This window comes from Saccopteryx bilineata, chromosome 11 (assembly GCF_036850765.1).
Source record: "Saccopteryx bilineata isolate mSacBil1 chromosome 11, mSacBil1_pri_phased_curated, whole genome shotgun sequence".
Lineage (NCBI taxonomy): Eukaryota > Metazoa > Chordata > Mammalia > Chiroptera > Emballonuridae > Saccopteryx > Saccopteryx bilineata.
In genome coordinates this window covers 66,673,395-66,686,999 of record NC_089500.1, presented here as the reverse complement: position 1 = coordinate 66,686,999, position 13,605 = coordinate 66,673,395, and the positions used below count along the sequence as shown (strand labels likewise).

The 13,605-nt window shown below is 36.8% G+C and overlaps 1 protein-coding gene across 1 annotated transcript in view; it reads left to right on the top strand.

The window, feature by feature from the left end:
• Positions 1-13,605, top strand: part of SYCP1 (synaptonemal complex protein 1) — an 84,757-nt gene that overhangs the window by 21,302 nt on the left and 49,850 nt on the right. Inside the window, exons 12-17 of the mRNA XM_066246802.1 lie at positions 427-535; positions 4,308-4,402; positions 4,862-5,046; positions 6,607-6,674; positions 10,105-10,166; positions 12,114-12,218. Of these exons, the coding sequence (XP_066102899.1) occupies positions 427-535; positions 4,308-4,402; positions 4,862-5,046; positions 6,607-6,674; positions 10,105-10,166; positions 12,114-12,218 (624 nt within the window). The remainder of the gene's footprint in view (positions 1-426; positions 536-4,307; positions 4,403-4,861; positions 5,047-6,606; positions 6,675-10,104; positions 10,167-12,113; positions 12,219-13,605) is intronic.

Genomic DNA, 13,605 nt, shown 5'->3' with positions numbered 1-13,605 from the left:
TAATATTTTCAATAATAAGTTAAAATGCACGCTATAATATTGGGTATATCATATTACATACAGTAAGTCCTCACTTAATGTCATCAGTAGGTTCTTGGGACAGTGGCAAAACGATGTATAATGAAACCAATTTTATCGTAGGCTAATTGATATAAACAAAAGGTGGGTTTGTCTGGCATCTCATCAAAATTATGCAAAAAAATTATGCAAAATAATAGTGACTGAAACATTGTTTTTAAGGACCTGCTGCTGGTTCTTCATTCATTATTTAATAAAGGATTTTTGTACAAGCTTATATTAAATGCTAGGTACAGCCAGCTGAAAAGTATATCAATAAGGACATAAAATAATCATAGGTGATGATAAATGCTAAGGTGTCATATTTTATTTTTCATTTATATAATGTTATTTAATATTTAATTTTAGGTATCGCTGCTATTGCTCCAAAACACTGAGAAAGAAAATAAAATAAAAGAGTTAACATTGCTGCTAAAGGAATCCAGAGATAAAGTTAATCAATTAGAAGGAAAAATAAGTAAGAATTTATATAATAAAGTATAACATATATATGTCTTATGTATTGCTCTTTATATGTTTTAATTTTTGGCTTTCATTACAATTTTGTTGTAATGTTTTCTAGTGCTGTAATTCCCAACCCTGGATGAACCAGTTTAAGAAGAGCATGACAGAGTCACTTAGGGAGCTTTTTCAAAGTACATATGCTCCTCTTTTACCTTTTCATACTCTCACTTTGTTTAGTTTCAACAAAGTGCTCTATGAGAACAGGTGTCTATGTCTTTTTGTTTACTGATGCATTCCAGGCACAATGCCCAGCACATATTAGGCACTCAAATATTTTATGAATGAATGAATACTATTGGAGCACAATGGAAGGAATTATTATTTCTGGAGGAAGACATTTGGAAAGGTATATAGGGAAAAATTGTTGAACTAAACCTCACATGACCAAAGTTTCTTTTTTTTTTATTTATTTATTTATTTATTTATTTATTTTAGTGAGGGGGCAGAAAGAGAAAGAGAGAGAGAAAGAAGGGTGGATCAGGAAGTATCAACTCCCATATGTACCTTGACCAGCCAAGCTCAGGGTTTTGAACTGGCGACCTCAGTGTTCCAAGTCGATACTTTATCCACTGAGCCACCACAGGTCAGGCTTTTTAAAAAAATGTATTTTTTTTTTTTGCCTGACCTGTGGTGGCGCAGTGGATAAAGCGTCGACCTGGAAATGCTGAGGTCGCCGGTTCGAAACGCTGGGCTTGCCTGGTCAAGGCATATATGGGAGTTGATGCTTCCAGCTCCTCCCCCACTTCTCTCTCTCTGTCTCTCCCTCTCCTCTCTAAAATGAATAAATAAATTTTAAAAAAATGTATTTTTTAATACTTTATTCATTTTAGAGAGGAGAGAGAGAGAGAGAAAGAAAGAGAGAGAGAGAGAGAAGGGGGGAGGAGCAGGAAGCATCAACTTCCATATGTGCCTTGACTGGGCAAGCCCAGGATTTCGAACCGGCAACCTCAGTGTTCCAGGTCGATGCTTTATCTACTGTGCCACTGCAGGTCAGGGACATGGCCAGAGTTTCATGAGACAAATTGAAAGAGAGAATGCATGCAGAAGAAATGGCTTGTGCAATTCATGGAAGTGTGAAAGTTAGGGTATATTTCAAACACTAATTAGTTTATCTGTATCTTGAACTCAGGTAGATGAGACTGGAAAAGAATGTTTGAATCAGATTATGAAGGATCTTGAATGTCATGTTATGTTGAGACTGTTTTACTGAACTTTTTCAAACTTGTTCAAATGGCAGAGCACTTGGTAGGCATAATACACTTTATGAAGCACTGGCACCTTTTAGAGCATCATGGGGGTCTTGTTGTATTGGCCACTTTTCTCTTAAAAACTTGCTTTTTCACATAGCAAATAATTATCTAGTTCTCTCTAACATATGCTTGCTCATTTCTTTTTTTTTAAGATTTTATTTATTAACTTTAGAAAGAGGCTAGAAAGGGGAGGAGTGGGAAGCATCAACTTGTAGTTGCTTCCCGTATGTTCCTTGACCAGGCAAGCCAGGGTTTATAATTGGCAACTTCAGCATTCCAGGTCAGTGCTTGTATCTACTGTGTCATCACAGGTCAGGTGCCTACTCATTTCATATTACTGTATGGAAAAATATATCTATTTTATCTTCCTAAAGGTGGAAGTCCTAGTATTATTACTTAAAAAAAAAATTAAGTGAGAGCAGGGGAGGCAGAGAGACAGACTCCCACATACACTCTGCAAATGATGGTCTGCCCATTTGGGGCACTGCTCTGTTGTTTGGCAACCGAGCTATTTTTAGTGCCTGAGGTGGAGGCCTTGGAGCCATCCTCAGTGCTAGGACCAACTCTCTTGAGCCAGTCAAGCCATGGCTGCAGGAGGGGGAAGAGAGAGAAAAGGGGGAGAGGGGTGGAGAAGCAGATGGTTGCTTCTCCTATGTGTCCTGACTGGGATTGAACTGGGACATCCACATGCCCTGTTGATGTGTTACCAATGAGCCAGGGCCTCATTACTTTTTGTTATTCCAATTTTTACCCTTGACTACTTTGAAAATTACATGTTTCTATTTTTTAGTGGTTACTGGAGATATTACAGCATGGATTGACTATTTTTTAATGTGTAAAATTAATATATTTACCTTCTTTAGTTATTCAAGGACTTCACAGAATATTAATTACATTTAGTTCTATCTTCTTCTGTTTTTGTCTTAGTCTCTCATCTATTGCGGGGGTTAGATTCCAGAACCCCCTGAGATAGGCGAAAATCCACGAAGTACTGTCCTTATATTTATTTTATTATTTATATATATATATATTTTGTTGTTTTTTGGGGGTTTTTTTGCATTTTTCTGAAGCTGGAAACAGGGAGAGACAGTCAGACAGACTCCCGCACGCGCCAGACCGGGATCCACCCGGCACGCCCACCATGGGGCGACGCTCTGCCCACCAGGGGGCGCTGCTCTGCCCATCCTGGGCGTCGCCATGTCGCGACCAGAGCCACTCTAGCGCCCAGGGCAGAGGCCACAGAGCCATCCCCAGCGCCCGGGCCATCCTCGCTCCAATGGAGCCCCGGCTGCGGGAGGGGAAGAGAGAGACAGAGAGGAAGGCGGGGCGGAGAGGTGGAGAAGCAAATGGGCGCCTCTCCCGCGTGCCCTGGCCGGGAATCAAACCCGGGTCCTCCGCACGCCAGGCCGACGCTCTACCGATGAGCCAACGGCCAGGGCTATTTATATATTTTTAAGTCTTTATAAACCCTCCTTACACTCTTATAAACCTTTTCCACACCGTTATTAACCTTTCTCATATTTATTTTGCTTATTTTACTGAAAAAATAATTAAAATAAATATATAAAAATACCTATATACCGCAAAATCCCATGATACAGTGAAAAATTCGCAATACAAAATTAGATATATAAAATTTAAAAAATCCATGATTGTTGAGACTGCAAAAAGTGAACCGCGATATGGTAAGGTACGAGTGTATATTTTTTGTTTTGTATTTTAATTCTATAAATAAGACATTATTATTACTATTTTATATAGGCAGTGTTTATTTGGTTTTACCTATGTATTTTCCTCTTAATTCTGTATTTTTACATCTCAAGCCTTTCGTTTGGATCATATCCTTTTTGCTTTAAAGGCAAATATTGAGAATATCATCTAGTAAGAATATGCTTGTGATCCCTCTTCCATTTTATTTGTCTGAAAATTTGTTTATTCAGCATGATATGTTATTTCTTGGTTGGCACACTCAGTAATTTCTAGAAATTTCTTTTAGCACACCAAAGGTATCATCCTGCTTTCTTTTGACTTTCTTTGTTTATTGGAAGAAAGTTGTTATCATTGTTTTCTTTTTAATTAAATTTATTGGGGTGACATTGGTTAACAAAACCATATAGGATTCAAGTCTGCATCGGGTTCCCATTGCCCAAAATAAAGTTTCTTTCCATCTCCATTAACCCTTCTTTGTCCTCTTCCACCTCCCCTCATCCCCTTTTCCTCTGGCTATCACCATACTGTTGTCTGTGACTATTTGTTTTATATATATGTTATATATATTTTTATTAATCCCTTCATCTTTTTCATCCAGTCCCCCAACACCCCTTCCCTCTGACAGCTGTCAGTCTGTTCTATGTATCCTTTTTTTGTATTTTTTTTTACTTAGAGATAAAATTTAATGGGGTGACATTGGTCCATAAGAATACATAGGTTTCTTTCTATTTCCTAGTATTACCTATCTACAACTTTCTGTTTCAGAATTACAGAATGAAAACTTAAAGGAATCAAATGAGAAGCAGGATTATCTGACATCAGAACTAGAAGATTGCAAAATGTCCTTGCAAAGAAGTGTGGTATGATTTAAAAACTGATTACTGTATAATAAGTCTCACACTATCAGTCAACAAATATTTATTGAATGATAATATGATGTACCAGGATCCAGAGCTTCAAATAGAGAAGATACAATCCCAGTCACAAAAGGCTTATAGTTTAATTAGAGACATTGGATAAAAACCACAATAACTAAAATACAAGGCCATGTTAGGTATTAACAGTGTGGTTCAGGCAAAAATTGCTATGATCTAAGAATTGTAAGAACGTTATGGCCTGGATTAGCTAGGTAGTCTCCATGGAAAGTTTGGGGCTAGAGGTGGGCTTTGGAGGAATGGTGAATTGAAATAAGAGTATTGGATAGAGTAGAAAAGGGGAGAGAGAGGGTAAGGAGGGACAGCAAATCACAGATGAGTTCAGCTTTTTTTCTTAAGGGGCTTGGATTATACTAGTTTCTGTTTTGTATTTCATTTCATTAGAGTGCTCAAAAGGCTTTAGAGGAAGATTTGCAGATAGCAACAAAAAAAATATACCAGCTCACTGAAGAAAAAGAAGCTCAAATGGAAGAATTTAATAAAGCTAAAGCTGCTCAATTATTTGTGGTTACTGATCTTAATACTACTATCTGCAACTTGAAAGAATTACTGACTACAGAACATCAGAGGTAAGTATATCTCTTATTAGCTAATAAAAATGATTTACTTCTAATACTTAGTGCTATTTTCATTGTCAACTGACTTGTAGTTCCCATAACAATTGTGATAAAGTCTTTTTTTGTTTTTTTGTTTTGTATAAACTGGGAATACATTTTAAGTTTATATTGGGTTGGCAGGTATCCTAGGAAAAGGTAGTAGGTATCTTCTAGAATAGTTCCAATACATGCTTTGCCATAGAGTCAAGCTACCTAGATAAGCTGGTAAGTGCTGATGTAGTGATATGATTGATATAGATATATATATATATAGATAGATAGATATATGTATGTATTATATTTATTTATTTATTTTTGTATTTTCTGAAGTTGGAAACGGAGAGGCAGTCAGACAGACTCCCGCGTGCGCCCGACTGCGATCCACCTGGCATGCTCACCAAGGGGCGATGCTCTGCCCATCTAGGGCATTGCTCTGTTGCAACCAGAGCCATTTTTGCGCCTGAGGCAGAGGCCACAGAGCCATCCTCAGCGCACCGGCCAGCTTTGCTCCAGTGGAGCCTCGGCTGCCGGAGGGGAAGAGAGAGACAGAAGGGAAGGAGAGGGGAGGGGTGGAGAAGCAGATGGGTGCTTCTCCTGTGTACCCTGGCTGGTAATTGAACCCAGGACTCCTGCACGCCAGGCCGATGCTCTACCACTGAGCCAACTGGCCAGGGCCGTGATATGATATATTTAATTAAACTTATTATTAGCTTCATAGAAATAACTTCTTATGGGGAAGTGGGGTTTGCTTTACTGAGGTCTGTAACTTTCTGATTTATAAAATTAACTAACCTGGTACAAAGAATGTACGTAAACATTTTAAGTAGATTAATGGATTAATGAATATGATTAATTATAAAATAAGCTATTATTTGTCTAAAACGAGTTAAAAACTTGCTGTTTTTCACTACTTTGTATTAAGGAGAAATTCATATAAGGCTGTGCTATGAGGTCTGTGTAATTATTTTTAATTGGTATTTCTTGTCTACTGCTTGAGTCTGGTGAAGGAAGGAAAACTAGCTTTTCCAGCTGAGCTAATCTGATATATTCATGATTGTCCTATCTAGCTGATTTGCAGATTTAAAAATTTTAAGTGATCTTAGTTGTCATCTGTTTCAATTACCTCAATTTTATAGATGAGGAAACAGAAAACCAGAGGAATTAAGCAAATTGCACAAGTTTTCATATTTTATATTGTTTCTAAGGCATTCAGTATAATAGTAGTTGCATACTCAATCTTAGAGTTCTAGGATGCATTAGTTTGATTATCATCAATAACTAAGAAACAGATAAATTGTGACTATAAGCTTTGAGGTTTTATGTAGATTAATATACAACTATGTATTTATAATAGCAATATCTTATTTTAAAATGTTATGCCCCTGGCATAGACTAGATACTCAAAAATGTTTAATCATTGAATGAATGAATCTGTGCTAAGATATATTGTTGCTAAATTGTACCAATTTTAGTTACTAGATGAATTCTGAGTAAGAATATTTTATGTTGTAAACTAATAATATATTTTTCAAGATTGGAAAAAAGTGAAGATCAATTGAAAATACTTACCATGGAGCTTCAGGAGAAATCAAGTGAACTGGGTAAGATTTAGAGAATAATACATGTATATCATAATAGTCAATTTTAGAAATATAAACACTAATTCAGAATAAAATATAGTTTCTCTTCTGTCATTTACCAATAATTATTGTTTGATAATTTTTTATTTGATTTTTCAAAGATGGGAAATTTAAACCTTAAGAAAGACTTTAAACAGTTCAAATCTATTCTATTGCAATTTTAAGAGCAATCTCATTGCCTAAGTTTAGACTCTTAAAGTAATGAGTTGTCTTTTTGTTGCTCATTTAAAGAGTGAAATAGTGCATATCAAGTTAATGACAACTATAAATACAAAACCTTTGTCAAATAATGTTTTCTCAGCTTCTTGGTACAGTTTGCTTTGCTTCTTCATGTGTCTCCCATGTTTAATTCAATCTGATATTGGTCTAAATAGGTTTTGCTCCTGTGGTCAAGTTTTGTGTATATACCTGTGTTTGCTTTCACTCTGGTTATATAACAGATTCTCCCACTAGCGCTTTCCATTGCTGCTGCTGCTTATTATTATTAGATATTATATTGATATTAGATAATGTAACTATTGAATTTAGATTTTGATTTTTATTCTTCAATTAACTTGGGATACATAATTAGGAACATAATAGACATGGTTTTTGTTCTAATGAAATCTACTTGGGGAGACAGGCCAAACAATCACAAACATTTAATATTCAAATTGGGGTAAGTGCTATGAAGGAAATGAAAATGATGCAATGGAAGAAAATAAGAGGACCTATTTAGATTTGGCAGTCAGGGATGGTAATGTGTCTAGTGTTGTAAAAATGTTGTTCAACTACTGCTCACAAAAATTAGGGGGTCAGGAAACATGCAGATACTCCAGTACTTTCAGCCATTTATATAGTGCATTTTCACCAATGAAATAAAAGTTGGTTTTGCATCTCATTTTCATAATTGAACAACTTTCTTTGAATTGTTTGCTTTTCTGATGTTCTTGTTTAATAAAAAATCAAATGCTTTTTTTATTGCTTCATATTCATTTTTAAATATTCCTTAATTTTTGTGAGCAGTATATATATATACTTTAAAAAATTATATATAGAATATGAGAGAGAGAGATGGAGACGTGCTCAGTCTACTATCTTTAATCCTTGAGTTTAAAAAAATTAACTGTTTTTACTTAAAACTAACCTTCATGGTTAAATAAGCTTTGCATTTGACAGGTTTTTCTTTTAGACTCTACATTGGCATTTCAATTTTATTAATTTTTTCTTAAAGACTTTGGGCAATTATTACAAGTATTTGGTTTTTACTAATATACAATTATACAATATATAATTATATTTCCAATGGTTAATAATCCTTAACAGTGAGGAAAGACAGTGTTTCAGATATAATAAAATTTAAGTGACATAATTTTCTTACATCAAATGTAATAAAGAATAAAGCAGGAGGTATGGGTTAAAAAGACTTTATAGTTCATTAGCCTAATGTTGAATTCATGGAGCTATAGAAAGAAAAGCATTGTAAAGCATTATTATTTAAGGTGACAAGAAGGAAGGGTGTTAGCAAAGAAAACAGGGTCAGGAGTTAGGAAACAAGAAATCTGAATAATGCAAGGTCTAAAAAATCAAAGAGATAAAAGTAGAGTGGTTAATAGTATCAGATGCCCGAAAGCTGCACAATAACGAGAACATAGAATTACACCACAAAATGGTTATTGGTGATCTTGAGATCATGATTTTATTAATATCATGGAGATAGGCATTAGTTCTGCATGGAATTAAAGAAGTTTGTAGATAACAGGAATTTGCCAAACAAAACTGAGATTTGACTGTAGTATGAAAGGGCAGAAAGGTCAATCAGATACTTACATATTCGAATAGATGTTTAGCTGTGATGAGGTAAGTTAAAGATTTCTCTATAGAGAGTCAATTATATTGGTAATAGAGCAACGAAAGTCTCAGAGGAGCTGGGAGTGTTGACATCCAGAGTACAATGGTTAGAGTTAGCTGGAGCCAAGTGGATCACTTGTAAGTTTGGAGTGAAGATGAAGAAGAGGCCAAACGTTTAAGAGAGAATGATGAGTTGAAGAAGGTAAAAGCACACATGCTGCATGACTACATTTCGAATATGGATTGATTGCTCATTTTGTTTAATGAACTTTGGGGTCATTTGGTTGTTGAATTAACTTTATAGAAACATTATTAATGCTTATCCATTATTTTTATATAGTCCCATTTGGACTTCCACTATACTTTAGGGCAGTGATTTTCAACCTTTTTTATTCATGGCACACATAACTAATTTTTTTTTTTTTTTTTTTTTTTTTTTTCTGAAGCTGGAAACGGAGAGACAGTCAGACAGACTCCCGCATGCGCCCGACCGGGATCCACCTGGCACGCCCACCAGGGGCGGTGCTCTGCCCCCCAGGGGGCGATGCTCTGCCCATCCTGGGCGTCGCCATATTGCGACCAGAGCCACTCTAGCGCCTGAGGCAGAGGCCACAGAGCCATGCCCAGCGCCCGGGCCATCTTTGCTCCAATGGAGCCTCGGCTGCAGGAGGGGAAGAGAGAGACAGAGAGGAAAGCGCGGCGGAGGGGTGGAGAAGCAAATGGGCGCTTCTCCTATGTGCCCTGGCCGGGAATCGAACCCGGGTCCTCCGCACGCTAGGCCGACGCTCTACCACTGAGCCAACCGGCCAGGGCCACACATAACTAATTTTTAAAGTTCTGCGGCACACTGAAAAATATATTTTTGTTGATCTAACAAAACATAGGTATAATTAAATTCATTCACATTGGACGGCTATTGTTGTGCTGGTTGCTGTCACGTTTTCATTTGACAGTGTGGAAAAGAGGCCCGTGCCCCTGACTAAATAGGTATTGCATGTTTTAGAAATTCTTGTGGCCCTGGCTGGTTGGCTCAGTGGTAGAGCGTCAGCCTGGCGTGCGGAGGTCCCGGGTTCGATTCCCGGCCAGGGCACACAAGGAGAAGCGCCCATCTGCTTCTCCACCCTTCCCCCTCTGCTTCCTCTCTGTCTCTCTCTTCCCCTCCCGCAGCCAAGGCTCCATTGGAGCAAAGATGGCCCGGGCGCTGGGGATGGCTTTGTGGCCTCTACCTCAGGCGCTAGAATGGCTCTGATTGCAACAGAGCGACGCCCCAAGATGGGCAGAGCATCACCCCCTAGTGGGCGTGCTGGGTGGATCCCAGTCGGGCGCATGGGGGAGTCTGTCTGACTGCCTCCCCGTTTCCAGCTTCAGAAAAATGCAAAAAAAAAAAAAAAAGAAATTCTTGCAGCACACTGGTTGAAAATTGCTGCTTTGGGTACTCTGGTTGCATTAATCCATCTCTTAGTTTTCCCCTTTCAAATGGTATTATTATTTTTTCCTGTCTCTCCTTTTCTAGTCTTTTAATCCAACTTTTAATACATTTATATTCCTTTGCTTTTTTTAGAAGAGATGACTAAGCTTAAAAATAACCAAGAAGTAGAACTTGAAGAATTGAAGAAAACCTTAGTAAGTACTAGTTTTTCTCACTAATATATAGTAATTACTTTTCAAATCCACGGACTTAGACTCTCACACTATAAATGTTTTATGCTAAATTTTTCAGCTAAAATATAAAAAAAAAAAATGCATTTGGTTTTTAGTAAAGCTACATTCTCTTTTTTTTTTTTTTTTCTTGTTTGTATTTTTCTGAAGCTGGAAATGGGGAGAGACAGTCAGACAGACTCCCGCATGCGCCCGACCGGGATCCACCCGGCACGCCCACCAGGGGCGACGCTTTGCCCACCAGGGGGCGATGCTCTGCCCCTGGGGGGGGGGTCTCTCTGCCGCGACCAGAGCCACTCTAGCGCCTGGGGCAGAGGCCAAGGAGCCATCCTCAGTGCCCGGGCCATCTTTGCTCCAATGGAGCCTTGGCTGTGGGAGGGGAAGAGAGAGACAGAGAGGAAGGAGGGGGGGGCAGGGGTGGAGAAGCAAATGGGCACTTCCCCTATGTGCCCTGGCCGGGAATCGAACCCAGGTCCCCCGCACGCCAGGCCGATGCTCCACCGCTGAGCCAACCGGCCAGGGTCTAAAGCTACATTCTTACCTATACTAATATTTATACATCTTGATAACTGTCTTGGTGTCTTTATATTATTTGAACAGGTGTTGGCAATGACAGTACATTTAAATAAGATAAAATATGCATGTTATATAGCTGATTGTCAATTTGGTATGTCTTTGTTACATTTGGGTCACAAAGCTGCAATTTTGAGAAATATATAGTATTCAGTTTAGTGTTCAGGTAGAATCATGTTTAATTAATTTGCTAGGATATGGTTTCATTATATTTTAATTGATTACAATGTATAGAGCATGAGTTGGTAAACTTTTCTGGTAAAGGACTAGATAGAAAATACTTTAGGCCTTGTGGGCTATTAGGTGCCCTGGCCAGCTGGCTCAGTGGATAGTGTGTCGGCCCAGTGTGCAGACATCCTGGGTTCATTCCCCTGTCAGGGTACACATGAGAAGTGACCATCTGCTTCTTTTTCCTTCTCTCTCCTCCTTTCTTTCTCCCCTCTTGAAGCCAGTGGTTGGTTTGAGGATCAGCCCAGCGAGGGAACAGGGAGGGGGACTGAGGATAGCTCAGTTGATTAGAGCATTGGCCCCAGATATGGGGGTTGCTGGATGGAATCCCACTCTCTTGGGGCTCATGCGGGATTCTCTCCATCTCCCCTCCTCTCACGTAAAAAAATAAAAGGTAATTATCTCCTCCTCCTTCTCCTTCTTTCATGCCCCTCCATTCTTCCGTGTCCTCCTCCTTCTCCCTTCTTTTATTTTTAACAACCTAATAAAAATGTAAAAATCATTCTTAGGTTAGAAGCCTACAAAAGGAAACTGCAGGCTGATTTTGTCTTGCAGACTGTAGTTTGCCTGCCCTTGCTACAGAAGACAGTGCAGTTTATGATTATAGACATTTAATTTTAGGTTTAACCTATCACATCTTGACCTGATTTTGCAACTCCTAATTCTTTCATCTTTTGGGAGCATTATTTCCAGATACTTATCCTTTCTGCATTGAATTAGAAGGTGGTGGTAGTGAGAAACAGTGGATGATTTTGAGAGATATTTGAGATTTAAATACTTCAGATTGGTGTAGGGTGATATTACCATTTGTTAAAAAGATTCTCCTTTTCTCGTTGAATGTTTTAACACATTTATAAATATCTGATTGGCCTTATTCATGTGGGTCTAGATCTGGACTATTTCTGTTTTCCTTGATCTATTTGTCTATCAGTAGACAGTGAAGCACATTTTTGTGCAAGATAAGGACAAATAGGATTAATATAATAGTAACTAATAAATGCTAATAAATTCGAGTGATTTACGCGTATTTTCTCCACAACTTTATTTAGGCAGTTTATTTTGAATATGTGTGTTCTTATATTGTCATGATTTATTAATGTTTTTAAATAGGCAGAAAACCAAAAGCTTTTAGATGAAAAGAAACACTTGGAGAAGATTGTTGAAGGATTAAAAGGAACGGAGCAAGAACTAACTGAACTTCTCCAAACCAGACAGGTGTGTTTAAAAAGGATACATTATTCTTTCACATATTTTGTTAGTAGAGTACAGAGTTACAGAATAGATTATGGTGTAGCTATTAGCTTGTGAAAGATTTCTTCACAGAATTTCTTTTTAAAGTCTGTATTCCTGCTACATTTAAAATGCTAATGATTGATTTAGACACATGTAAAGGAGTTTCATATTATAGATAATGTGGGAGAAAAAGGTCAACATTTAAGATATCAATAGTATATACACAATGCCATGGCTATAACAGTTAGATTTCTTGATGCTTTGCATATGTCTTTAATTGATACATTTAAAAGTTAGCCTTTATTAAGTCCTTGGTTTACAAGAATTTTTATAGTTAAGATTTGACTTTAATGACCTGTATGATTTTTTTTAAATAAGAAAATTTCAGGGCTTTGTCCATTAAATCCCATTGTCATATTTAGTTTTGGAATTTACTTACAAACAACTTGTTTTCTCTTTTAAAAAATATTAGCCAAAGAGAAACTCATCAGTTTCTCCACAACTTTATTTAGGCAGTTTATTTTGAATATGTGTGTTCTTATATTGTCATGATTTATTAATGTTTTTAAATAGGCAGAAAACCAAAAGCTTTTAGATGAAAAGAAACACTTGGAGAAGATTGTTGAAGGATTAAAAGGAACGGAGCAAGAACTAACGGAACTTCTCCAAACCAGACAGGTGTGTTTAAAAAGGATACATTATTCTTTCACATATTTTGTTAGTAGAGTACAGAGTTACAGAATAGATTATGGTGTAGCTATTAGCTTGTGAAAGATTTCCTCACAGAATTTCTTTTTAAAGTCTGTATTCCTGCTACATTTAAAATGCTAATGATTGATTTAGACACATGTAAAGGAGTTTCATATTATAGATAATGTGGGAGAAAAAGGTCAACATTTAAGATATCAATAGTATGTCACAATGCCATGGCTATAACAGTTAGATATCTTGATGCTTTGCATATATCTTTAATTGATACATTTAAAAGTTAGCCTTTATTAAGTCCTTGGTTTACAAGAATTTTTATAGCATTTATGTTATAATTTTAGAATGTCTTTTATTTGAAAAACTGTTTTCAGACTATAATAATATAGCTATTTTATTATAATAGTAAAAAGAGCTTAGTTTTTAAGATACTAATTTTATTAATATATTTCCTCTTAATAATATAACATTTTAATTGTAATTAATTACTTGGTAGAGTAAAAGTGATAAAAGAATTTTATATATAAATACAGTTTTACTAGTTGAGCTTCAGAATATCAAGATGGGATTTACCAACATTTGTCATAGTTTGTTGTTTTAAAATTATGATGGTTATAGCAGTGAATCTACTTAAATTTTAAAAACTTGATATATTTTTACCAAA